This window comes from Corapipo altera, unplaced genomic scaffold, assembly GCF_003945725.1.
Source record: "Corapipo altera isolate COAL_440 unplaced genomic scaffold, ASM394572v1 201, whole genome shotgun sequence".
In the NCBI taxonomy this organism is placed as follows: Eukaryota; Metazoa; Chordata; class Aves; order Passeriformes; family Pipridae; genus Corapipo; species Corapipo altera.
In genome coordinates, this window is record NW_020884940.1 from 3,640,940 (window position 1) to 3,666,174 (window position 25,235).

The window sequence follows — 25,235 nt, forward strand, 5'->3', positions numbered from 1 at the left end:
CTTATGTTACAGTTATATACAATTGAAATATATATACAATTTCACAAGGGAAAGGGAAGGGGGAAGGGAAAAGGAACAAAGCCTTAATAAAATATATATGTATCTCAATCAGTAGCCCGAGATCTAGTAACTAAAGAGTTAGCAAAGAAATATCTCACTACTCTCCTTGGGACAACCGAGAGTTGCTCTGGAACGATCGCTGGCAACCTCTGTCTCCCAAGGTCGACAAGGCCTCACCAGGCCTCGCTCCCCAACATGACAGACTCAACAGCAGGGAACCTGCACCTCCAAGCTGCTGGAAGGAAAAGAGAGTGAAGGCCTCTCCTCCTTTCTTCTTATAGCCTGGCTTACGTAAAAATCATAGGGAATACTGGGTTAATCTGGACCCTTCCTTGGTTACAAACTGGTCACCAAGGAAGGCCTAGACCAAACTACCACAGGTGTTATCCATGGAGACCAAAACGCTCCCAGGGGTGTCTCCTTCCTCCCTCTGCGAGCGCGAGGAGGCGACGGGGACGCTGCCCCAGGTTTTGCCCCCCTGATGGGCTGTGGTTGCCCCTCTTTTTTTGCAGGTGATCAGCGCAGCAGCGTGGTCAATGAGTCCAGCAGCCTCCTGGGGGGCTCCCCACGGCGCCAGTGTGGCCGTAAGGGCTCCCCGTACCACACGGGGCAGCTGCACCCGGCCGTGCGCGTGGCCGACCTCCTGCAGCACATCAACCAGATGAAAACGGCCGAGGGCTACGGCTTCAAGCAGGAGTACGAGGTGAGAACACATCCTGCAGCCCTCTCAGCCGTCCCTGCCTGCCCAGCCCCTGACAGCAGTGCAGGGGATCAGGTTTTGTGGGGTCCCGTGTTGCCGTGGGATTTATGGTGCTGAAAAAATCTCCCGGAGCAGGTTATTAGGGGTGAGATAAGAAAGGGTTTATTTTGCCAAGGCTAAAGGTGTTACAAGACACACGCAGGCCGTGCCTGAGATGTTACATTTTATAATACCATCCATCCAATCCCAGATGTGTCCACCCTGTGGCCTTTGCTCTGGACCGCCCCAGGTCCACCCCCTGAAAATGGGTCTGGGGTGCATTTTGGGACCACCTACTTCATCACCTTCACCATCATCAGAGCACAAAGGGTACATAGTTACCTAATTCTTGACTTCATTTTGTTGTTCAGGCCCTGATATGCTGTTCTGCCAACAATCTAGGCCTTGCCTTGACAAAAGACTAAAGATTTCTGCTAGATTCAGGGGTAGGACTGATATAGGGAGCATAGAATGGGGTAAGAGGGTTAAGGAATGTGTAAACTAAGGGTGCTAGAGGGAAGGGGAAAGGGACAAGGGATGCTGCTTTTAGAGTCTACTTCCACTACTTATAAAACTTACAAGGCTTACCAATATTAGAAAAATAAAAAGCCATTAGGGGCTTAAGGCATCACTGTGTGGGACCTTCCCCTGACAAAGGTGAGGTCTCGGTGGGGCTCTGCTGGTGGTTCCACAGCAAAGGCATAAAGCAGGTCAGTGCTGCATAAACTCCCCTGTTAAACAGCAGCAGGTGGATGGACAAGGTGGCACAGGCAGGATCCACATGCAGGAAGAAGATGCTCCAGAGCTGGAGCTCACAGCTCTCTGGGCTGGCACTGTCTGCAGGGGGGGTGTCCCTGGGTCTGGATCAAATCTCTGGTCCTGGCAGCTCTGGATTTCATTGTTAGCTTGAACAGGTCCCTGAGAGGAGCCAAACCAGCCCTGCCAGTGCTGTCTGCAGTGCGTCATCCCACCTCTCCTGCAAGGGCTGGGGATGCTTCCTTCCTCCTCCTCCTTCCTCCTTTCTTTTCTCCTCCTTCCCCTTCTCTTTTCTCCTCTTTCCCCTTCTTTTCTCCTCCTTCCCCTTCTTTTCTCCTCCTTCCTCTTCTCTTTTCTCTTCCTTCCTTCCTTCCTCCTTCCTTCCTTCCTTCTTCTTTCCTCCCCCTCCCTTCTTCCCCCTCCCTTCTTCCTCCTCTCTTCCTCCTCTTTCTCCTCCTTCCTCCTCCTCTTTTCTCCTTTCTCCCCCTTTCTTCTCCTTCTTCTTCCTCCCTCTGGGCACCACAATGTCACATTCTGTGCTCCCAGACACAGCTGTGATAAGTGAAGCTGTAGCCCAAGGACAAGCAATCTGGCAGCTCCCAAGACCACGAAAACCCTGGGGGGAGGATGCTGGAAAAGGGGATCCCTGGAAGAGGAGGGATTTCCCTCTCAAGGGTCGTTGGCTGCATCATGCCCATCCCACCTGTTCAGGCCAGAGCACTTGTAACAGAGCACATTATTTCCCGTGCCTCTGCCTCAGCACACCCTGCAGGGGTGATTTCCTGACTCCTCGGTGTCCCACAGGTCTTGGGGATCAAAATTCCCAGTGAAATTGCTGTTTAATGCTCAGCTGTGTCAGGAACAGGAGCTTCCCCCCCCTTTCATGTATTGGACAAACCAGGGCTTGTGATAATCATTAGTGCTCCTTGAAAAGCTGCTGTATGTTCTTGGAACTAGTCATTTGAAAGCACTCAGATATTATGGAAGGGGAGAAAACATGTAATTTCCTTCCACTTTCCTCCTCTTACACCAATCTATGAATGTTACTGTTATTACACACAAACCTATTCTGTGCTGGGGAGAGAAAGGGGGCTGGAGAGGTTTAGGAAAAAAAGAAACCCACAACCAACCCTGGGAAAAAAACCAGGCAGTCTGTAATTTGCTGGAAAATGGAGCATTTTGTGGATGCAACAGATGTATGGAGCTGGGAGAGCGTGCTATGGAGATGGAGCCAAGTGTTGGGGTAAAGGGACCACCCTGTCTGTCCTGCTCCCCAGGAAACTTGTGGGGCTGGAGGGGACCCCACAGTCCTGCCCTCGGCTCAGGATATCCATCCTTTCCTTCCAGAGTTTCTTTGAAGGCTGGGATGCTTCGAAGAAGAAAGACAAGACCAAAGGGAGACAGGATCACGTGTCGACATGTGAGTGCCTTTAGACACCCCAAACAGCTTCAGAAACCTGATAAAGGGCTTTGGGGGCTTTTCTGGGAGAAGGTTGGACTCGAGTCCATGGCAAGGAATAAACTGGTGGGGTTTGGTTGGTCAAGGGCAGCAGGAAAGTCCTTGCTCAGTGCAGGGTCCCAGCCTGAGAGCTCCTGTTGGGCATCAGGCTGGAGCAGAGGAGGGCCTGGCTGGAGCTGGGTAACTCCTGAAGATGGGATATCTTGGGGTGATGACACCATCACCAGGATATTCTGGGTGGTGCTGAAAGGCCCCACATAGCCTGAAGTATGTTTTCCTGTATGGACTTAGGAGAAGCTGCAGCCCTGCCCTAGGGAGCTTCTGGTGCAGATGTGCAGGATGCTGTGGACAAAAAGGGGTTAACTGATGAGTTTTTAGGACAGAAGATTAGGGAGGGGCTTGACCCCACCTGAGACAGGACGCTCTTCACCACCTCCCTCCAGTCCTTGTGGCACAGCCACCTTGCTCCCTGCCACATCTCTAGAGACATTCCTGCAGGGATGGAGACACCAAGGCTGCTGCTCCAGGAGCTCTGGTGCTCTCCACCTGCTTTGCCCTCAGCTTCCTGCCTTCCACTCCAGCATTGTTCAGGACCCCAGAGGACACCAGAGGCTGGGCAGAGCTTTCTGGGCTCTGGCCATCCTGGTGCCCTCTTTTTGGCAGGACTGGGCAGAGATCAGGGAGATCTGATGCTGGTCTAAATCACCATCTTGTGTTTATTGCTCCTGAATATGCACCACCCACCTGAGTTTTGCAGGTTCCTGGTGCAGAATGATTGCACAGGGTACCTGGGGGTGCCTGGTGGGTGACCAGCCCCAGGCACTGATGGTCCCTTCTGCCCTTGTCCCCAGACGACCGTCACCGTGTGAAGCTGCACCCGCTGCTGGGCGACCCCAACTCCGACTACATCAACGCCAACTACATCGATGTGAGTGGGGACAGGGCCTGTCTCGGGGGGGCTGGGCTGCAACAGGAGCTTCCTGGGGCCTGTCAGGGTCTGTCCAGCAGCATTTTGAGGAGTTTGGACAGCCCAGGGTGGGCTGGTCTGTGCATCCCTGAGACACACCATGAAGGACCTGCCCGATTTGTTTCTGTTCATCACCAGTTTCTGCTTGTTGCTCTGTCCCTCCTTTCTCATTTCCTCTCTCCTCCCTTTTTCTATCCTTTCTTTCCCTCCTTTTGTGACTGTGGATCTCTGTCCTCCCTGGGTGAGGGATGCAGAGGTTGAGGGGGCCAAGGGACTACCTGAGGCTCACACTGGGGTACCCCTGATCCTGTTGGTGCCTGTGAGTCTGGACAGAGCTCAGCCCCAGTGACAGTGATGTCCCCAAGAACAATGTCCCCTGTCACCTCCATGCTGAGACCAAGGGAGGTGCAGGAAAGCTCCATCAGGCTCCAGCATCTCCTAGAAGCAGCAGCAAATCCAACTCTTCCCTCCTGTCCAGAAGATGTTGTCCGTCAGTGGTGGCCTGATGCTGAGATCCCAGTGCCTGAGCCCAGCCTCCCTCTGCCTGTCCCCTGTGTCCCTTCTCCCCTGTGTCTCTCTGTGACCTGCTCTGGGTCGTGTGCTCTAACCTCTCTCTCTGATCTGTGCCTCACTAATGTCTCTGTCTCTGATCTTTTTCTCTCAAACCTGTGTCCCAACGGGATCGTTAAGATTCGGATTAACCGAGAAGTAAGTAGATGGTTCCCCCTCTCTTCTGCTCCCATCTCCTGCCAGGCCTTGCCCTGGGCAGTGTGCTGTTAAAATAACATCAGGGAAAGGCAGGCTGGGAAAATGTGTGGATAAAGCTGGATATGGTGCGGGGAAGGGGAAAGCGAGGTCTGTGTGGCACAGGGAAAGCAGGGCCCGTGTGCTCGGAGGAGAGGTTGAATTCATCCCACAAAATCCCCTGTGAAAGGAGCCATGGGAGAGGGAGAAGCCACTGTCACCTCCCTATGTGTGCTGTGGTTTAACTCTGCTGGGCCCATGGCCAAGGAGTGGGACACTGGGTCCATGGTCCCTTTGAAGGCAACCTGGCTGGAATGTGTTGGGAATGGTGCCTGTAAGCAGCTGGGATGAAGAAGGGGAGCAGGGATGTCACTCAGCACCACGTGGCTGCTGTGGGGTGGGGTGTCATTAGTGGGGCTCTTGTGGCAGCAATGCCAGTGGCAGCAGGAGCTGCTGGATCCTGGGATGCCCTCTGGGTGCTGCTAAAGATTTTAGTGCAGACCAGGGATGAGTTAGGAGTCTTCCATGGAATGCAGGAGGTGCACCCTCCCAGGACAGAGTGTTCCAGGTGCTGGGTGACTGCTCCACCTCCTCCTCCCGTGGTGGTGGGCAGCACTGTGCTGGTGGGCAGGACCAGTTGGGTGACTGGGAAATGTCTTATGGGGCTGTGCCCCAGCTCTTGGGCGTCCCAGTGTCCCCCCCCAGCTCAGGACTGATGTCTCTGCTTCCCTTGCAGGGCTACCACAGGTCCAACCACTTCATAGCCACCCAAGGTGAGTGTGGCATCCCCCTCCCTGCTCCCCCAGCCCTCTCAGCCAGGGGTTCTGCAGCCCCTCATTTAGCAGCTGGCTTTTGTCCCTGGTGGGATCTGACCTTGCTGGGGCAGGAAAGGGTGACAGGGGGCCACTGTGGAGCAGCTGCCACCCCTTGGCACCACAAAACCCCCCACGACCCTGCAGGACAAGGGCTCTAAAATGCTGTGGGGGTGTTTGTGCCACAGAGGCAGGAGGGAGGGCGCGGTGGCATCGTGGTGCTGCCGGGGCTGGGTTCTGCTGGTGGTGCCCATCCACCCCTGGGGTCCTTTCCTGCCTCCCACAGGGCCCAAGCAGGAGATGGTGTACGATTTCTGGCGCATGGTGTGGCAGGAGCACTGTTCCAGCATTGTGATGATCACCAAGCTGGTGGAGGTGGGCCGGGTAAGCACCTCACCCCATCCCTTCCCTCCAGGCTCCAGCTCTGCAAGAAGCCACCTCCACAGAGCCAAAACCCCCATCCCATCCTCTCCTTGCAGGTGAAGTGCTCCAAATACTGGCCAGATGACTCGGAGATGTACGGGGACATCAAGATCACCCTGGTGGAGTCAGAGACTTTGGCTGAGTACGCTGTGCGCACCTTCGCCCTCGAGAGGGTACGGCCCCGCTGCTGCCCACCCTGCCCTCAGGGACAGCTCCCACCACCAGCCACGGCCTGGCATTGACCAATACCCTAGTTATTAACCCAAAATGGGGCTTTCAGCCCTGGTTGAGGTGCAGCTTCTGAACCCCAGGGACACCGGTAGCTCCTTCCTTTGCCTTTCCCCTGGCTCTGCACCCTGTGCTGGCTCAGCCCCATGTTGGGTTGGGCAGGGAGTGAGTGGTTGGTTGGGCTGGGCTGGGAGTGTTTGGTTGGTTTGGGCAGTGAGTGAGTGAGTGTTTGGTTGTTCTGAGCAGTGAGTGAGGGTTTAGTTGGTTTGGGCAGTGAGTGAGTGTTTAGTTGGTCTGGGCAGTGAGTGTCTGGTTGTTCTGGGCAGTGAGTGAGTGTTTTAATTTCCTGTCAGCACTGTGTGAGTGCTGTGGGGGAGAAGGATGCTTTCCTCTCCCCTGGGCTGGAGGTGGTGCAGACATCACTCTCCAGCCTGGTAACTGGAGATGGAGCCGGTGCAATTTACCCCTCAATCTACAGGAATATCAAATTGCTGCCTGGTTATAGGGCAGGGAGCAAAGATGTTCATGGAATGAGACCTGAGGCTGCTGCTGCCTCCTCCTCTTTCTCCTTGGTTGCTTTTTAACCCTCTTGCAGTCAAGGAGAAGGGAGCTGTTGTATGGTCCACCTGAGCGGATGCTGAGCTGGCAAAATCATGGATTCCTGAGAAAATTGGAGTGACTTTGCCCTCTCACCCTTCCCTTACAGAGGGGTTACTCAGCCCGGCACGAGGTGAAGCAGTTCCACTTCATGTCATGGCCCGAGCACGGGGTCCCCTACCACGCCACGGGGCTGCTGGCCTTCATCCGCAGGGTGAAGGCATCCACCCCGCCTGATGCCGGCCCCATTGTCATCCACTGCAGGTACAGACATGGCCATGGGGCAGAACCAGCTCTGGGGGGAACCATCCACCTCCAGGATGGGGTCTGGGGGGCAGGGAGGGGGGGCAGGGAGCACGCTGTGTCCTGGGTGCTCAGCACCGGGCTCTGAACAATGCTGAAATCTCAGAGTGATGCTGAAATATTCGACAGGGGGATATGAAAGGTGTAAATTGGGTTTCTAGTGAGGAGAGGCTGAGGCAGGGAGGGTGCTAGGGCTGATGGTTTGGGCGAAGGGACCTTAAAGATCATCTAGTCCAACCCCCTGCCATGGGCAGGGACACCTTTCACTAGACCAGGTTGCTCCAAGCCCTGTCCAGCCTGGCCTTGATGTCCTTCTGTGATGTCACCCCTGCAAAATGTCACCCCTAGGCTGGTGGCAGCAGGGATGGGGGGCTGGGGCTGGTCCAGGGGGAACAGCCTTGTTTTGGAGCTACCACAGCACCTGCCACTGATGACACAACTCAGTCCTTATTGGGGGGGGGTGGCACAGGGGAACGGGCAGCTTGATCCCTGCTGATGGTCAGATATTGGGTCTGGCTGAAGGGAGAGGGAGGGGGGACAGAGGACAGCCCCTTTCCCAGGGTTCCCCACAGGGACAGGCTCAGCCACTGGGACCCTGGAGCTGGGAGGACACCAGTGGCATGTCTGAGCAGCAGTGGTGGCTTTCTGGCATTCCCATGGGATGGGTTAATGGCTCTCCCTCCTGGGAAAACGAGCAGCTGATGAGTGGGAGGGATTTTTTTATTTGATTTGATTTCTCCCTGTCAACTGCCTCATCAGCCTTCATTGAACAGCCAGGGTGATTAGTGCCCGAAGCCTGTAATCACTGCTAATCACCACGAGTGATTCATCAGCCCCAGAAATTAGTATTTCACTGGAAAAGACTGTAGGAAAGGAGCAGGGGGGTGGTTCTGTTGCTGACATGTCGTGGGGGGGGGCGGGTCACAGCAACAGTAGGACTGTGAGTCCAGGGTTTGGGATATCAGCACTGCTGGGCTGGCTCTGGGCATCCTGCTGGCTCTCCCTTGGGGGAATTCAGACCTGCTCATGCCAGGGGAACCTCCCTGCTCTCCCAGGGCTCGGTGCTGAGCCCTCCTTGGCCCTTTTGGGATGGGATCCTGGAGGACTGTTAGCACTCAGGTGGTTTAGCTCTCAGTTTTGTTGCAAAAAGCATGTGTTCTGTTGTCTTACAGTAAAAATGAACCTTAAACACGGGTGCCCCCCACAGCCTGACCATCACACACCCCTGGGGCTGCTGCAGTGGTGTCTGGGGGGGGTGTAAGGCAAAGCCAGGCTGTGGTTATGGAGGTGTGTGAGGTCGTGGCAGCCCTGCCTGGACCCCATTTGCCCCCACATTCATGGGCAGGGTCCATACACCGACCTTGCTCGGTGCCCAGCAGCACTTTGGGCTGTGTGTGGGTGCCAGCAGAGACTGGCAATGTGTTTGCTGTGTTTCCCACTCCCTCCCCAGTGCTGGCACGGGGAGAACCGGCTGCTACATCGTCCTGGACGTTATGCTGGACATGGCTGAGTGTGAGGGTGTGGTGGACATCTACAACTGCGTGAAGACCCTCTGCTCACGGAGGATCAACATGATCCAGACAGAGGTGAGCTGGCACTGGGCACAGCCGGGGACAGGCGGGGCTGCTGTCACCACGGAGGAGGGGGAGGCTCAGCCCTGTCCCCTCTCCCCACAAAAGGAGCAGTACATCTTCATCCACGATGCCATCCTGGAGGCCTGTCTGTGTGGGGAGACCAGCATCCCCGCCAGCGAGTTCAAGCCCACCTACAAGGAGATGGTGAGGATTGAGCCGCAGAGCAACTCCTCGCAGCTGCGGGAGGAGTTCCAGGTGAGCGGCCCCAAAACCTCTGCGACACCCTCTTCCCCTCGCCCTCCCGGTGCCCACCACCAGGAAGGGGTTTTGGGCCCTGTGCTGAGAGGGGGGACGTGTGTCCCCACAGACCCTGAACTCTGTGACCCCACACCTGGACGTGGAGGAGTGCAGCATCGCGCTCCTGCCCCGCAACCGCGAGCGCAACCGCAGCATGGACGTGCTGCCGCCGGACCGATGCCTTCCCTTCCTCATCTCCGTGGATGGAGACAGCAACAACTACATCAACGCGGCCTTAACCGATGTGAGTGCCCCCCTTCCTTCCCAGGGCATGTTGTGGGTTCTGTCTCAGGCAACTTTTCACGGCTTGGTTTGGACTTCCAGCCTCGTTTTGCACCGGGGGCACCGAGGGCTCGTGGCAGCTGCGGGGGAGGAAGGGCTGGGACTGCTGGAACCTGCCCCCCTTCTTCTGTGTAACAGCATCCTGAAAGGACTTATCACCTCCTCCCACGAGCCACGCACTGAGGGGCTTCAGTATTTTGCTGGGAAAGGGGAGCAGAGGAGGGAGAGGAAGCTCATGGAGGGGTTGGTGGCATTGAGCCCCCCGTGTGCTGCCAGCACCCTGCTGTGCATCCTCCTGTCCATCCTCCTGCTGCAGTTCAGGGGCTCTGAACTGCTCCCAAAGCCACCATTCATCTCCTTGGGCCAGTCAGAAGGGACCCCCGTGGTGGCAAAGCTATTTCCTGGCTGCTGATGGTCACGAAGCAGAGCAGGGAGGATGCTGCAGGCTCTGAGTGACGGCCCATTTGTCACCAAACCCACCTTCCTCTCCCTGAAAGGAGCTGGGGTGCTTTGCACGGGCAGCACTGAGCTCCTCACACCCTGGACACCTTCCCCAGACCCTCCTGGTCACAGCTGAGCACTGGCACCAGGCCAAGCCTTGCATTTTCCATCCCACGAGTGACTTATCCCGCTGGATCTCTGTGCAGATCCCATCTCCCTGATCCCTGATCCCACAGCAAAAGCAGTTTGGAAAGTGGAGTGGGCTGCTGGTGGTGGGGAGTGGCTCCTGTTGGGCTTCAGTGGGATGTAGCTTTGTTTTCAGCTTGCTTGCTGTTTGCATATCCATTTTATTTTTATGCATCACTGAGCCTCCCTTAATCTCTGCTAAAGGGTCAGCGAATAAAATATTTTTTTATAGACAGAAAAAGCCCCGAGGATGAAATTCTCGCTGAAGGGATAAAACCCATTTCCCTCTTTGGGTAAAAAAAAAAAAAAGAAAAAAAGAAAAGTCTCATTTTCTTTAAGTGCCAAAGTGGTTTGCTCAAGGCAGTCTGTCCATCTGTCAGATGGTCTGGCTGCCTGTCACTGGTGCCACATCGTGTGGTGCCAGTGGAGCCGTGCCCTGCTCTGCACCAGCTGCTGTCACTTACACCTGTGCCAAAGATGCGGGTGCCAAGGCAAGCCCTGGGCAGCCCCTGGTGAAATCTGCTGCTCTCAGCCCCCTCCTTGAGGGCAGAAAGCTCTCACCAGGCACCAGGGTCTCACTGCTACCCGTGGGCAGGGCTGGGACAGCTCAATAAAGGCATTTCTGGGGGTGGAATGAGGAGGTTCTGCAGCAGCCAGAGGACCCCCAGTCAGCAAAGAGCTGTGCTGGGTCTGTGTTTGGGGGGCTGGAGCCCAACTGTTCATTTGAGTCTGCTCGAAGCAGTGTTGAGCTTGGTGAGCTGGTGGCAGGATGACCAAGGGAGGGATTCTCATCTGAAGTACAAAGGAGAAAGAATCACAGGTCAGAAAAGACCTCCAGATCATCCTGTGCCTGATTCCCACCTTGTCCCCCAGCCCAGAGCACTGAGTGCCACAGCCAGGCCTTCCTTGGACACCTCCAGGGGTGGGGACTCCAAACCTCCCTGGGCAGCCCCTTCCAATGTTTAACAACCCTTTCAGTGAGAAATTCCTGCTGATGTCCAACCTGAACCTCCCCTGGTGCAACTTGAGGCCGTTCCCTCTCCTCCTGTCCTTTGTTCCCTGGGAGCAGAGCCCGACCCCCCCGGCTCCCCCCTCCTGTCAGGGGGTTGCAGAGCCAGAAGGTTCCCCCTGAGCCTCCTTTTCTCCAGGCTGAGCCCTCCCAGCTCCCTCAGCTGCTCCTGCTGCTCCAGCCCCTTCCCCTGCTCCACTCTGTTTGCTGGACACGCTCTAGTCCCTCAATGTCCTTCTTGTCATGAGAGGCCCAGAACTGGACACAGCACTCAAGGTCTGCTATCACCAGTAATTTCCAACACCCCTGCTCCCCCACTTTCTTGCAGTTTTTAGGGATCTTTTGCTTGGGGATTTTCTTTCTTCCCCCAAAAATCCATTGAACCCCAGGGGAGTGGTTGCTCCTGCTGCTCCCAGTGCCCTTTCAGTGGTGGGACACTGTGGCTGGGGGTGATGCTGGGGCTGATGCTTTCCTTTGGGGCCAGGGTGCAGAGCTGGGGGCTGGGGCCATCTGGCAGCCACAGCTTCTACTTGTTCTTGGCTCAAAGGTGACACCTTTTCCTTAGTTATTTATGCAAAATACTCTTTCCTGGGAGAGCAGAGGGTGGGTGCCCGAGGGCAGGGATCACTCCCCATCACCAGGAGTGACAAAGGTTGTCCCAGGGAGACCAGGAGAAGGTGGCTTTGGTGCCACTCATCTTCTGGTTGCACTGATTTTTTTGGGGGGGTGAGGGGGGTGACAGCAGTGGCTCCAGTGCCACCACCACGCCCTTGATGGTGCTTGTGTTTCCTTCTCCCCAGAGCTACACCAAGAGCGCTGCCTTCATCGTCACCCTGCACCCTCTGCAGAACACCACCACCGACTTCTGGAGGCTGGTGTACGACTATGGCTGCACCTCCATCGTCATGCTCAACCAGCTCAACCAGTCCAACTCTGCCTGGGTGAGTCCTGCTGCCCTGGGCACCCTGCTGGCACTTGGATCCAGCCATCCCAGGGGCTGCTTCGAAGCCCGGTTTATTTTGAGGCTTGGTTTTAACGACTGTCACTGCTGGAAAGGGTTCCTGGCACCAATGTGTGCTGCAGATGGAAGAAGGGCATCATCTTTGCCCTGGTCTTTGAGTCCATCACATACTTATCTTTCCATCCACTGCTTCAGGAAAGGGTTTTCCTGGTTGGTGACTGTCCATGTTTTGTGCTGTCAGCCTGTTGTTCTTACAAACTGACTGGAAGGTGTTGCATTTCTAGCAAATGCTCTCTCCATAGCACAAGTTCCTTTCACAGAGCAGTTTCCTTCTCACTTATCATTCAAACAGCACCTTCACCTCTAAGGGGGGCTTTAAGTGTGTTTATTTTTTGGAGAGTGTCTGCTCAGTAGCTCACTACTGACGGCGAGTCAGCAGCAGGTTTGCAGTGCTTGTCTTTTTGTAAAATAAAACTCCTTTAAGGTCGACAGCTCTTTTAAGCCCTTCGCAGTGAGATAAGCAGCAAATTCCATGTGGTTTGAGAGATTTTCATGGTTTCTCCCTGTCTCATTACAACAGACTGTAAAGAAGTTATTTGCTGTTGAAAATATACCTCTCTGTGTGAAAAACAGAAGTAAAATGAAATGGCACAAGAAGAATTTCTTTCCTGGGCAGTGACTGAGCAGTGGAACAGAGAGCAGAGGGGATGTGGAGTCTCCCTCACTGGAGATATTCCAGAACCATCTGGATGCAATCCTGTGCCATGCACTTGTCTCCCCTCAGGCCCTGTAAGGCCACAGTGAGGTCACCCCAAAGCTTCTCTTCTCCAGGTTGAACAATCCCAACTCTTCCAGCCTTCCCTCCCAGCAGAGCTCCTTCATCCCTCTGACCATCTTGGTGCCTCCACTGGACTCTCTCCAGCAGCTCCATATCCTTCCTGTGCTGGAGCAGCTCTGCAGGAGGGTCTCATCTGAGGGGCAGAATCACTTCCCTCGACCTGCTGCCCGTGCTGCTCTAGAAGGAGGCAGCAAACCTGATTTTATTTCTCTCAGCCTTTTCTTTCATTCCATGGTCCAGCAATGAAAGCCTTCCCGTGAGCTTCAGCTCCTGTGAGGCTCCTCTGCCACCCTCCCCCAGATCCCTGTCCCCTGCAGCCACCACTGTCCCCTGGCACCACCCTCTGCCATTTTTCTTCATTACCCAGCCCTGCCTCTCTCTCTGGACGTCCCTTCCTCAGGGATGTCTGTTACAATATTTAGCTGAATCCTAAATGTTTACCAGTTTAGGACCAACAGGTAATAAATCACCCTCTCCAGCAGGCAGCTCCAAAAGGTGACTTAGAGGGTACAGCCCTCACTTGAACTACGTCTCTTGCTGAAGGAAGTTTTAATATCCAAATTATAGTTCTGAGTCTGGAAGGCTTCGAGATGTGGGAGATTTATGGCCCCCATTAATAACCAATTACTTCTCAGACAGGTTTGCTGTGTGGTTGGGCCCAGGCTGTGGATGGCCTGGGTTGGTAAATGCCCTGTTAAAGTGTGGTGACAAACATCATCTGTTTTGTGTCCATGCTGGTTTCCAGCTGTCACAGTGTGAAAACAATCTCATCCGTGCCCCTTGGACCGAGCCATCCGTCAGGGCCGTGACGGACACGTGGAGTTGCTCCCTGGGGATGCAGGCTGGGATTGCTTTGACTTGGTGGGATTTCCTGGCCATGGGATGAGGGGAACTGTCATCCCGTGTTGCTGGGGCTGCTGATGCCAGAGTGGCTTCTAAGGCTAACAAAGCTTGAGAGCAGAGTGGGAGCACAGAATCACAAAATCAGCTGAGCTGGAAGGGACCCCCAAGGCTCATCCAGTCCAACCCTCAGCCCTGCACAGGCCCAGCCCCAAGAGTCACCCCCTGTGCCCCAGAGGATCAGCCAAACCCTCCTGGAGCTCTGGCAGCCTTGGGGCTGTGCCCACTGCCCTGGGGAGCCTGGGCAGTGCCCAACCAGCCTCTGGGGGAAGAACCTTTGCCTGAGATCCCACCTGAGCCTGCCCTGACACAGCTCCAACCATTCCCTGGGGTCCTGTTGGTCAGCCAAGCCCTCCTCCATCGTTGTGCAGATCCAGTCTGTGCTTGCTGGAACTGGGGCACAGCCCATCCTGCATCCTCGTGGACCAGCTGTTGTGTCCATGCAGTGGGAGGGGGCTGTGTGGATGCTGGGGGTGGATCTGACCTTTCAGCTTTGATCCCTGAACAAGCTGAGAGAGAGAGATCTTCCATCCATCCCTCCATCCATGTGCTGTGGGTGCTGTGTGAGTAACACCATCCTGGTGCCACCCCTGTGCCGGGAGCCCCCCTTGGTGTCCAGCACCAGTCACCCAGTTGCCTGTCACGTGTGACGCCCTTCCCCATGTCCCAGCACGCATTCCCAGTCCTGGTGAGCTGTTGTTCCTCTCCCCACAGCCCTGCCTGCAGTACTGGCCCGAGCCAGGGCTCCAGCAGTACGGCCCCATGGAGGTGGAGTACGTGTCCGGAACGGCGGATGAGGACATTGTGTCCCGGCTCTTCCGAGTCCAGAACATCACACGGGTGAGGGTCTCTGCTCTGGCTCCATGCCAGAAAAGGGGGGGGGGGGCTTCATGTGTGTCTGTGTGTGTGTGCCCAGATGCCCCCAGGCATCTCCCAGGGCTGGATGAGCTCATATGCAGGTGGGTTGGTTGCTTTTTTGGGGAAGGGCTGAGGCATCCCCAAGAGCTGCTGTGTGTGAGTCCTAGAACCCCAGAATGGTCTGGGTTAGAAGGGACCTTAAAAATCATCTTGTTCCACCTCCCTGCTGTGGGCAGGGACACCTTCCACTAGACCAGGTTGCTCCAAGACATGTCCAACCTGGCTTTGAACACCTCCAGGGATGGGGAGTCCACAACCTCTCTGGGCCTTCTTGGAAGACCTTCTTCGGAGAGTAGAACGATGATGCACCCAGTGAAGTGGACTGTGCAGCTCCACAGTCCTGGAGCTGGTCATTGCCTGTGTAGGTAACTGAATGGTGCTGTAGATCATGGAATCATGGAATCTTTGAGGTGGGAAAAGACCCCTGAGATATCAAGTGCAACTGTTCACCCAGCACTGCCAAAGCCACCACTAACCCGTGTCCTCAAATTCCACATCTGTGCGCTTTTGAACACTCCCAGGGATGGGGACCCCACCACTGCCCTGGACAGCCTGTGCCAGGGCTGCACAACCCTTGGTGGAGAAATGTTTCCTAATATCAAACCTAAACCACCTATGGTGCAACTTGAGGCCATTTGCCTCTTGTCCTTTCCCTTGTTCCCTGGGAGCAGAGCCCGACCCGACCCTGGCTCCACCCTCCTGCCAGGGAGTTGGAGAGAGCCAGAAGGTCCCCCCTGAATGCTGGTGTCTTCAGCCTAGTCCAGCCCCCCCAAAGGATGCAGCCCCAGCTCTCCTCCTGGCAGAGAAGACCCTGTAGAATTGCCATTGTTCCATCCAAACCTTTCTGGAGTTCCCAGCTCCTTGCAAGATGTTAGAAAACTGTGGGAAGACCTTTCTCCTCGTGCCTGGAGGTCCTGCCACACGTGTGTCACAGGATGGAGACTCCCCACATGGGCATGGCACCAGCAGAGCCCTTCTCCTGCAGGGTGAGAAGATCCACCAAGTTTTTTACCTTGTTGCTTGGACATGTGGCTGGTTCATCTTGCTTTGAAATGAAGAGAAATGCAGGGAAACAGGGAAGGGACACAGACTGTGATGAAGAGCCCGTGTGGGTGCAGAGCTGCACGTGGAAAAACAAAAGCTGCTTTACCTACAAAAGCCATCCAGGGAGAGGTGACATCCCTGAAGGCCTTAAACTCCTGAGGGTTGCCAAGAGGCTGAGGCCAATGCCCCAGTGAAGGTCACCAGGCAGATGGGAATTAGGGAGCTTGGAAAGGAGTGTGTGGCCTGGCTGATGGCCCAGCTGGAAAGGTGCTTCCGAGGGGTGACTGGGGCCAGAGGGGATAAATCCTGATTATCTGGACTCAACACAAAGAGGGTTTTGGTTCACGCTCCCCGTGGGAGCATCTGGCATTTCCTGGGTGTCAGCACAAAATCCTACACCAAACATGCTCTGCTCTCAGGTGGTAGAATATACCCTGTGCTGAATTCAAATTCAGTGTGATGGAAATCTCTGGATCTAAGAGGAGATTCCCCCAGGGAGCAGATTGCTCGCAGCCACTTCGTGCCAAGCCTTTGCCTGCTGGGATGAAGCATTGGGGATGTCACAAGCCCTCCAGAGCTTTCACCTCAGCTTCAGAACACATCCCAAAACTGTCCTTCCCGAGCTGGCAGAGGGATTTTCTCCTGTTTTAACTCCACTTACTTGTCTCATCTTCCCCCTCTGCCTTCCTGGCTTCCAGCTGGAAGCAAAAACTGGAGTCCAAGGTGATCAGCCCATCACACCACATCACCAACCCAAACTGAGTCTCCTGGAAAGATCAGAAAAGCCCCCAAAAAGGTTCAGAAAAGCCCCTCTTAAGGGGGTGCAGGTTGGAATGGGCACTGCATGCCCCCAATTCCCAGCCCCCAGACTGGGGCTCCCTGCAGAGCCACGGGAATATTGTGGTCCTGCTGCTTGGAGGAGAAGGTCTGGTGCTCATCAGGCATCTGAAATGGGGTGGACAGAGCCCTCCAGAGCTGAGCACCCCCCCTCTGTGCCTGACCCCCCCTTTCTCCTCCAATGTGTGCTCCCCATGTGTGCTGCCAAGCCCTGAGTTGCATCTGGAATGTGTGACCATGGTGCCACCCCATCCAACACTCCGGATGCTCCGAGTATTCCTGAGCAGGAGCCCCACATCTGCTGGGCTAAAGCTTGGCCTTGTTCAGCTCCGGGGATGTTTTTAATCCTCCTCCTGGATCCAGCTAACCAGATTAGCTTTCCAAACTAACCAGATTACCAGGCATTAAGCTCCTGCCTCTGTGGGTGGCAGCTCCTGGTTTACAGCGAGCGGGACAGAAACACATCCCCGTGGATCTTCGTCGTGCAGGAGGAGGATGTGATGGAGAAGCCCTGGGGAGGCTCAGGGGGTCTGGTAACAAGTTTGAGGAGACACAGAGACAGCCTGAGGTGGGATGAACCACGTCTGTGGAGCTTTCCCCAGGTGCAATGGGGTGGTGGAACCAGAGCGAGCTCAAGGAACCACCCAACTTAAAGCACCAGGAAAAGGTTTTCCTCTCTTTCTCCACTGTCCATGCCTGGCAAACCCCTCTTGCCCTCCCTCAAACCTCCAGTAAATGAGGGCAGCCCGGGGGTTCCAGGTGATGAGTTTTGCTTTTCTAGTTGCAGGAGGGGCACCTGATGGTCCGGCACTTCCAGTACCTGCGGTGGTCGGCGTATCGAGACACTCCCGACTCCAAGAAGTCCTTCCTGCACCTCCTGGCCCAAGTAGAGAGGTGGCAGAAGGAAAGTGGGGATGGCAGGACTGTGGTGCACTGCCTGTGAGTGTCCCCTGGGGAGGAGCAGGTTCTGCTGGTGGGGGGGAGATGCCTCCAGTTTCCATGCCCACAGTTCTGCCTGGAAATCCCCTAAAAAAAGCCCTCCCTGGGGTGACTTTGTCCCCAGATGGTGCCACAACGTGAGTTTGGAGGCACCTTATGGTCACCAAGTCAAACGTTCTCCATGAGATGGATGCTCAGTGGGAATGACACCCTGGCACCATCCCTGCCCTTCATGCCTGTGCCCTGTCCTGCAGCAGGGCCTGGCAGAGGTCCCAACCCTGTCACCATGCCCTGTGTGTGTGGCAGGCTCCAAAGGGCCATGGCAGGAACTGTGGCAACTCCCATCCTTTGCTTTTCATTGAGGGGGACATAGAACCATGGAATGGTTTGGGTGGGAAGGGATCTTGAAAATCATCATGTTCCAGTGGGCAGGAACACGTTCCACTAGGCCAGGTTGCTCCAAGCCTGGAGATGTTCTCCATCCCCCTCCTCCCAGTGGGTTTGGCTCACAAACACCGTGTGCTCCCCTCGGATGGGACCTGGCACGTTTGCAGATGGGCAGAGACAGCAGGAGAGCCTTTAATCAAAAATTAATTACAGCCTTGTCCGTCTTCATTAGCCCGGGGATAATTTGAGAACATGCTCTGTACAACACTGGCATCGTGTTCTCTCTTCCTCTCCCCTGTTCCCTTCACTGCCAGGGATGAGACACGGTGGGAGAACAGCTTTTGGGGAGGTACCCAGTGCTCTGGGGGAAACATGGGATGGTTCCTCCAGGCAGCACCACCCCCATGTCACCAGCTCCCTGTGGATGGGAGGAGAGACACAGCAGCTTTTCCAAATTCACATGAAGAGCTGATCCATGGCAGGGCTGGACACTGAGCCCAAATGGTCCAGGATCCAGCCTTGATGGTCCAAAAAGGTGTTTTCATGCTCTTCTGAAGACTGGGAGGGCAGGATCACAACTCCTACCACCCTGTGGGGCAGGTTCAGGTGCCCCGGTTTGGGCACATCTCCTGGGATGCAGAGTCAGACGGGGAAAGGGGCACCTGGAGGGAGCAGGAAGGTGCTCTAATGCCATTTTCTCACCACTGACATGTGTGTTTCTCCCACCAGGAACGGAGGTGGCCGGAGTGGCACCTTCTGTGCCTCCACCATGATCCTGGAGATGATCAAGTGTCACAACATGGCAGATGTGTTCTATGCTGCAAAGACCCTCCGCAACTACAAGCCAAATATGGTGGAGACCTTGGTAAGCACCAGAGCCCACCAACATCCACCCTGGCTGCTGGTGCCAGCAGAGGGGAGAGGTGCTGGGCCTCCCTAATTCCCAGAACACCTCCTTTGCCTCCCCAAATCCTGATGAGCATCACGGGCATGGGATGGGCAGGGAGGTGAGGCAGCTTCTCAAAGCAGCCTTGTCTTCATCCTGCCGTGCCAACGTGGTGTCAGCACTGGGGTTGTGGGAAATCCTTCCCAAGAATCAGAAGGAGGGTTCACATCAACTCATGGGGATGTCACTGTGGTTCTTCAGAAGGTTTGTGGTGTTGGGAGCCAGATAAATTCCTGTTAGAAATATAAAAGGAATGAGGATTTGGAATGAAATTAATGGGTGGAGGAGCTGCTGGGAGCAGCAGTGGAGCCACGTGCCCTGAGGAGGAGGCTGGAGGTGGCAGCAGGTCAGGGTGAAAAGTCCCTGCCCTAATTCAGGCCCTCAATAATGGAAGAGGGGATGGAGCAGCCGCTTGTCCATGGTGGAGGAATCCAGGTGCCTCCTGATGTTTTAAAAGCGAGTCAGCTGGAAATGTTTACCCTGTTCGGATTATAAAATCCCTAAGTTGCAAAATGAAATGGTTTTTTGAGGAGGGGATGTGATTTGCATTAGGAATTAAAAGCAGAGGAGAAGGTGAGGGAGGGGAGAGGGGAGCAGGGGGAGGGATGCAGATAATGGAAAGATGATGTGACAAGCATGAAGCCACCGGGCCCATCGGGCTAAATTGCAAAGGTATTAAAAAAAAAAGGCAACATTTCCCATCAGGACACGAGCGTCCTCCCGCCTCAAATGAACCTGAACCAGCTATTCTGGGAATCTCAATCTCCCTGAGTCCCCAGGAGGCCGGATCCGTGCCTGGTGTAAGGAGGCACAGCCCTGCAGAGAGCAGCCAGCACGAGGCGCTTCCCGCGCATCTTCCCCTCAGTTTGCCCCTGGGGTTTATTTTTATGTGATGATAAATGGAAACAATCCCTTTTCTTAATCCCAAAAGCATTATGTGCTTTTAATCTGAGCCGTGGCAGCCTCCTCTCTTTGAAGTCCTCCTCTCCCTCCCTGCCCGCTCCCACCTGGGATCCCTGAGCAGCCGCCCACCCGCGCGGGATAACGGGATTTTCGTGCTGGTGCTCGAGCTGCAATCCCTGTCCTGCAGCTGGGATTTGGGGAGATGAGCTCTCCCCTTTCCTTCCCTGCGCCCACCTGATGTCCCAGCACTTGTAGCAGCACCAAAATCCTGATTTATTTGGGGTGTTTTTCCCCCCCATTCAGGCTGGTTTTGTTTGTTGGAGCAACAGCTCCTGGGGTTGGGCACTGCCAAGGTCGCAGCGTTCCCATGAGCTTTCTGTGCATGGGAACAGGTCATGGAAAGGATGTGGATGGATGAGACTGCCTTTACAAGCCCAATTTCAGTGACTTTTGCTATAAAACCCATGCTGGGCTTTCCCTGGGGGAAAGCAGAAGGTGGGAGGATGTTGACATCATCCGTTGGTGTCTGGGGAAAAGAGGGAAGAGCGAGCCCGGTCCTGTTGAGAGTTTGGAGAGGAGCTTCCCCACTTACAGTCCTTGGCTCTGTCACAGGCAGCTCAGGCTTTGACCTGAGCACCAAAGTGCTCATTGGTTTGGCACTTCCCTTGGAAAATTTGGATTTTTTGGAAGTGAAACTCCCGGGAGTTCCCTTTGTGCCTCTCCCCCCACGCACAGCAAACGCCCAAACCAAATCCCCTGCAAGGGATGGAAAATAACTCTTCTTCATCAGCATGAAGAGAATTTGTGATGAAGAATGTCCTGGCAGCCAGGGCAGGGCATCTCCATCCACCCAGACCATGAGTGGTCACCTTGGCACTCTCCCCATTTTCAGCCTCTGCTGAACTCAGAAACAAAAAATCTCGATTTCCTGCCTGAGGTTTTGTTTTGGACACCTCTGCCCCCAAAATCCATCATTCCCTTGGCTCTGCCACCACTGATTGACACATGTCAGTCACTGTGGTGGTGAGGGGTCAGACAGGGGGGGATGTGGTCACTGAGCCCCCAGTGCTGCTCCTGCTTGTACCCTGGGGTGGTGAATAAACTGTATTTTCATAGCAGGGGGATGTCACAGTCCTTGTCCATCCCCTGGGGGAGGTGAAGGTGCCGTCTGTCCCCAGAAAAGGGAAATTTGTTGCATGTGCTGCCTTTGGATCTGGAGGACAATGGGGACAACACCAACAATGGGTGTTGTTTGCCAGGAGTGGAGTTTCTCCTGGCTGTGGCATCAGCAGGACCGTCATGGAGCCTGGAGAGGGACACAGTCCCCAGCCAGGGCTGACATCCCATAGAGCCCTCACAGGCGTTTCCTTAGGGCTGTGGACATTTATTTTGCCTCAAACAGGGATAGATTTGGGAAATAATTCACTTGGGATCACAACATCCTCTCTTCTCTCTCCGAACAGGAGCAGTACCATTTCTGCTACGACATAGCACTGGAATATCTGGAGTCCCTGGAGACCAGATAGCACCTGGCCAGGAGAGGGGCGGCGAGGGCTGGCACAGGGGTCGTGCCAACTGTGCATCTCCCACCTGGACGTTGCGTTCCTGCTGGAGGCGGGCCCGGAAACAGCAAAGGACCCAACGGGAAAACCCATGGGATCGAGGAAACGAGAGGATGTGGGGATGTGCTGGACGTGTTGGGGGTGTTGGCCGCTCTCCATCTTCATCCTCTGCTCTCCATCTTCCCTCCCTGCTGAGTGGCCACAGGTTGGATGTCACGACTCATCCCATTCCTTGGAGTTGGGGTGTGCAGGATGTGGCCCCGTGGCGCTGCCGGGGGCCCCTAAAGCAGCTGGAGAGGAGCCCAGGGAGGGGAGGAAGAGGAGGACAGAAGGAGCCGAGGCCATTTCCCAGCAGGGAAGGATGGATACTGGGAGGAGAGACGTTGGCTTTCAGTTCTGTGTGGAACTGAAGCCGCTCCCGAGGAGCCCAACGGCTGCCTGGGACAAAGACCCTCTCAGGAGCTCTTGAGTTTGTGCCCCTTCGCACCACGAGTTTGGTCTTTGCTTGTTTTAGTTGTGTGAGTTGCCACCCTTTGTGTGCCCAGCCCTGGGCAGAGCAGGGAAGAGGGATGAGAGAGCATGGGTGGCACCGACCGTGTCCTGCTTCAGACCCGGGCCTTCCTGGCACCTCTGCCAAGCTTTGGAAGCGATGCTTCCCCTGCATCTCCACACCATCCTCCCCATCTGTTGCACTTAATTCCTCCTGATGACCCAAAGGCTCCGGCCCACAGGGCTGTTTTTAACCCTTCCCTCGTGAATCGCTGCATTTGAAGCAAAACCCTCAAAATTTGGGTCCATCCCGTGTTCCTCCTGGATTCTGCCCCCAGGCAGTTGTCCACTGATGCTCTTGGCTTTTGCTGGGGCTGGTGGAGCAGTTTTGGGGTGGTGCTGAGCTGTGCTGAAGCCCCTGAGCTGGGCTGTATGTCGGGGCTGGGCATGGGGAGGTCCCCAAGCCCCTGCTGCCACCCAGGGCTGGTGATTCAAGGTACTTGATACTTTTTTGGCTCCATCCTGCTGCAGGTGGGTGTGAGATGGCACTTTTTCCATCTGATGTTGTGGTAATTCCAGGAATCTCTGCTCACAGCCTGGTGGTAATAAAATGAACAGCCTCAGGAAGGTGCAGGCAGAGGGATGAAGGTCTGGGGTCTGCCCTGGGGACTCAGACTGAGGGGAGGTTGGGTCTGCCTTGAGGGCCAGGCAGAACTTCACCATCATTTTTTGTGGGGATGGAGCAGAACAGATGAGAAAACTGTCCTCCAGATGCTGGAGGGTGGATGTGGGCAACCCCATCCTTCATCCCTCCTTCATCCTTCATCTCTCCCTCACCCTCCTCTTATCCTTCATCCCCCATGTGTGCTCCCCCATCCTCCAGCCCCATCTCCCCAGGGCAGGGGCAGCTTCCCTGCCTTGCCCTGCCTGGAGCTGGGGATCCCTCTCCCCAGGGAATTCTCCCCAGGGAATCTTGAAGGCTGGGGGAGCAAACCCAGGGCATGTTTCCATCCCCCTTCCAAGGGTGAAGGAGAGCAGGGAGATCCAGCTCTGCCCTCTCTCCCCTTGGAGGTTTCCCACCCGCTGTGGGGATGGGGGTCTCAGCAGCATCCAGGGGTTCTGCCCAGAGCCTTGGCTCTCTCACCTGCTCACTGAGTAATTCCCAGCCTGAAAACAACTTATTCCAAGGGCTATACAACATTATTCCCATTTTTTCCATCCCTGCTGTCTAACCCTGTCATGTGCCCATTCAGTCTCGTGACCAAATAGCCTTTTTTTTACCCTAAAACGGCCCAGTTACACCCCAGTGTGGTGACACCAGTACCTGGTAACACCAGGTCTCACATCACAAGCCTTGACTTGGAATAAATCCGTGTCCTTTTCCCAATCCCCATCTCTCCATAGACACGTCCTGCTGTCCTAGGGAAGGCTCTGCACGGTGGGTGCAGAAACGTGCAGGAATTGTTTGGGTTTGGATGGAAATGGCTGAGCTGAGCCTCTGAAATCCCTGGGAATGGGATGATCTGGGGGCTCTTCAGTCCTGGGAACCAGAGGGATGTTGCTGCTTCATCCCAGATCTTCCCCCACCTCCTCCCTGCAGTCCAGAGGGAGGGACCATCCCACAGGGATGGAGGTAAAGTGTTGCCAGAAAGAGGAAAAGGTGGAAAACTGCAACCCCACTTAGTCCTGGAGACAACAGAAGCTGGAGGAGTTGTATATATGTTTTAAAATCCAGATTTTTTTCCTTTTTATTTTATTTTGATATCTCCTTGCTAGGTGTCTCTGGGTTTTTAGGGCATCTCTGTTGAAGGGCAGACTTTGAAATCCAAGTGCTATAAAATCCAACCCACCTCCAACTCCTACTGAGATGCTCCTCTGACACGAGGCAAGGACATCCTGTACATAGAAATATATATATATAGAAATCTATATATAAAAATATAAATACTGTTCTTAAGATGGATAATGTTTATTGGTATTACAGATTGGAGTGGTGCTTTTTTTGTTTGTTGTTTTTTTTTTTTTTAATAAAATCAAACCAAACAAAAACAGAACAAAACAAAAAAAAGGAAAAAAATTAAAACCCAAGAAAAACACCAAATTGGAACCATTTTGTCCATATGCAGGAAAAGTGATCCCAAAAAGGAGGCAGCTCCACCTTGGAGAAGGAGGGAGGGACAGGTCTGATGTGGATTGTACCACGCACATCCAGCTGTTGTTTTAACTGGTTGGTTTTTTTAAAATAGTTTTATTATTATATTATTATTTTTTGGCTTTCTTTCCTTTTCAGAAGATCAGTTGCATAAATAAATGTTCCAAATTTGTGATGGCCTGTGGATTTCTTTCGCTGGCTCTGATCTGGGCGCTGTGATTTGGGGAGAAAAAAAACCCCTCTCCATCAACCATAGCTTGCTTTTTGAGGATATTTTGAGGAGTAGATTTGCAGGGCCAAATTCCAGGACTCCAAAACCTTCGTGGCACAGAGGAGATGGGGTTGCCTTGTGCTTGCAGAGCTTTGCTGTTGGTGTCCTCCTGGAGATCTTGGACTGGGCAGGACCCACCCTGGGTGCTTCTGAGGGAAGTTTTCCATGGCTGGAAAAGGTGTTGTGGAGGAAGGAGAAACTCAGGGCATTTTGCAGCTGGAAAATGAAATCCTGTTGGTAGAGAAGAGCCTTCAGGAGAAGTTCCTGCATTGTCTCTGGTGATTTATTTATTACAAAGCAGCCTTCAGTTAAATGTGTTGTGATATTAAACACTTCCAGTAACACTTGAGTCTTAATTTAATGGAGACCAAGGAAAAAAAAAAAATCTAATTGACTTGTCAGGATTGTTTTTCATCTTTAATTAAGGCTCGTGAAGGAGGCAGTAATTACACTTTACCAATAAATAATGAAAAGGGGGATAATGCAAATTCCAATCAAGTCCTGCCCTTGGGAAGGGCTCTGGGTTTGGGGGGTCAGGCCGGGCAGGGGGTGACCTCTGTGTCCCCAAGCCCCCGGTGCTGTCCTGGTGGCCTTGAGGTGGGTTGGCCCCTGTGACCTCCAGTGCCCTGTTGGCCATCCACAGTGTCCCTTTCCTTTCTCTTCCCACCAAACCAGACTGGGAAAAATTTGCATCTATTAAAAAATAACCCTGCCAAGGTTATTTTGTGCAGCCACAGCCTGGTCCTGGACCCCACAGCCAGGCTGGCCACCAGCTTGGTGGCCCAGCCAGAGCCACTCCGGAGTCCTGTGCTGCCTCCCCACCCTCCTCCCCCTGGTTCCCTCTGCAGCCTCACTCTTCCCAGGCTGTATTTCAGCCACAGCTCGTTGGGCACTCGCTGTCACAGGCAGCTAATGAGGAAAAAGCTTTTCCCCCTGGTTTATGACAGTCATCATTCCACTGCTGGTCTGTGATGGAGAGAGAGAGACAGCAGCTGCTGCCACCAGGGACCAGGAATTATGGCTCGTGAAGGTAAAAAGAGGAGCTGTTCTGCAGGGACAAGGGTTTGGTGGCTCTCTGGGGCCCCGGGAGCTCAGGGAGGTGAGTGGCATCACTGTCCCTCCTTCCTTACTTCATCCCTGCAACTTCTCCAAGAGGCATGGACAGCCCAGAAGAGCCAACAGGTCCCTGGAGGCAGGACAGACCAGCAGTT

General features: G+C 54.5%; 1 protein-coding gene across 1 annotated transcript in view; it reads left to right on the plus strand.

The window, feature by feature from the left end:
• Positions 1-23,926, plus strand: part of PTPRU (protein tyrosine phosphatase, receptor type U) — a 50,235-nt gene extending 26,309 nt beyond the window's left edge. The window contains 16 exon segments of the mRNA XM_027661173.1: positions 573-763; positions 2,903-2,975; positions 3,866-3,942; positions 4,672-4,689; positions 5,462-5,498; positions 5,824-5,921; positions 6,017-6,133; positions 6,895-7,049; positions 8,539-8,674; positions 8,768-8,917; positions 9,030-9,203; positions 11,678-11,818; positions 14,291-14,416; positions 17,157-17,314; positions 18,431-18,566; positions 21,014-23,926. Coding sequence (XP_027516974.1) covers positions 573-763; positions 2,903-2,975; positions 3,866-3,942; positions 4,672-4,689; positions 5,462-5,498; positions 5,824-5,921; positions 6,017-6,133; positions 6,895-7,049; positions 8,539-8,674; positions 8,768-8,917; positions 9,030-9,203; positions 11,678-11,818; positions 14,291-14,416; positions 17,157-17,314; positions 18,431-18,566; positions 21,014-21,076 — 1,850 coding nt within the window. The 3' untranslated portion in view covers positions 21,077-23,926.
• The last annotated feature ends 1,309 nt before the right edge of the window (positions 23,927-25,235 follow it).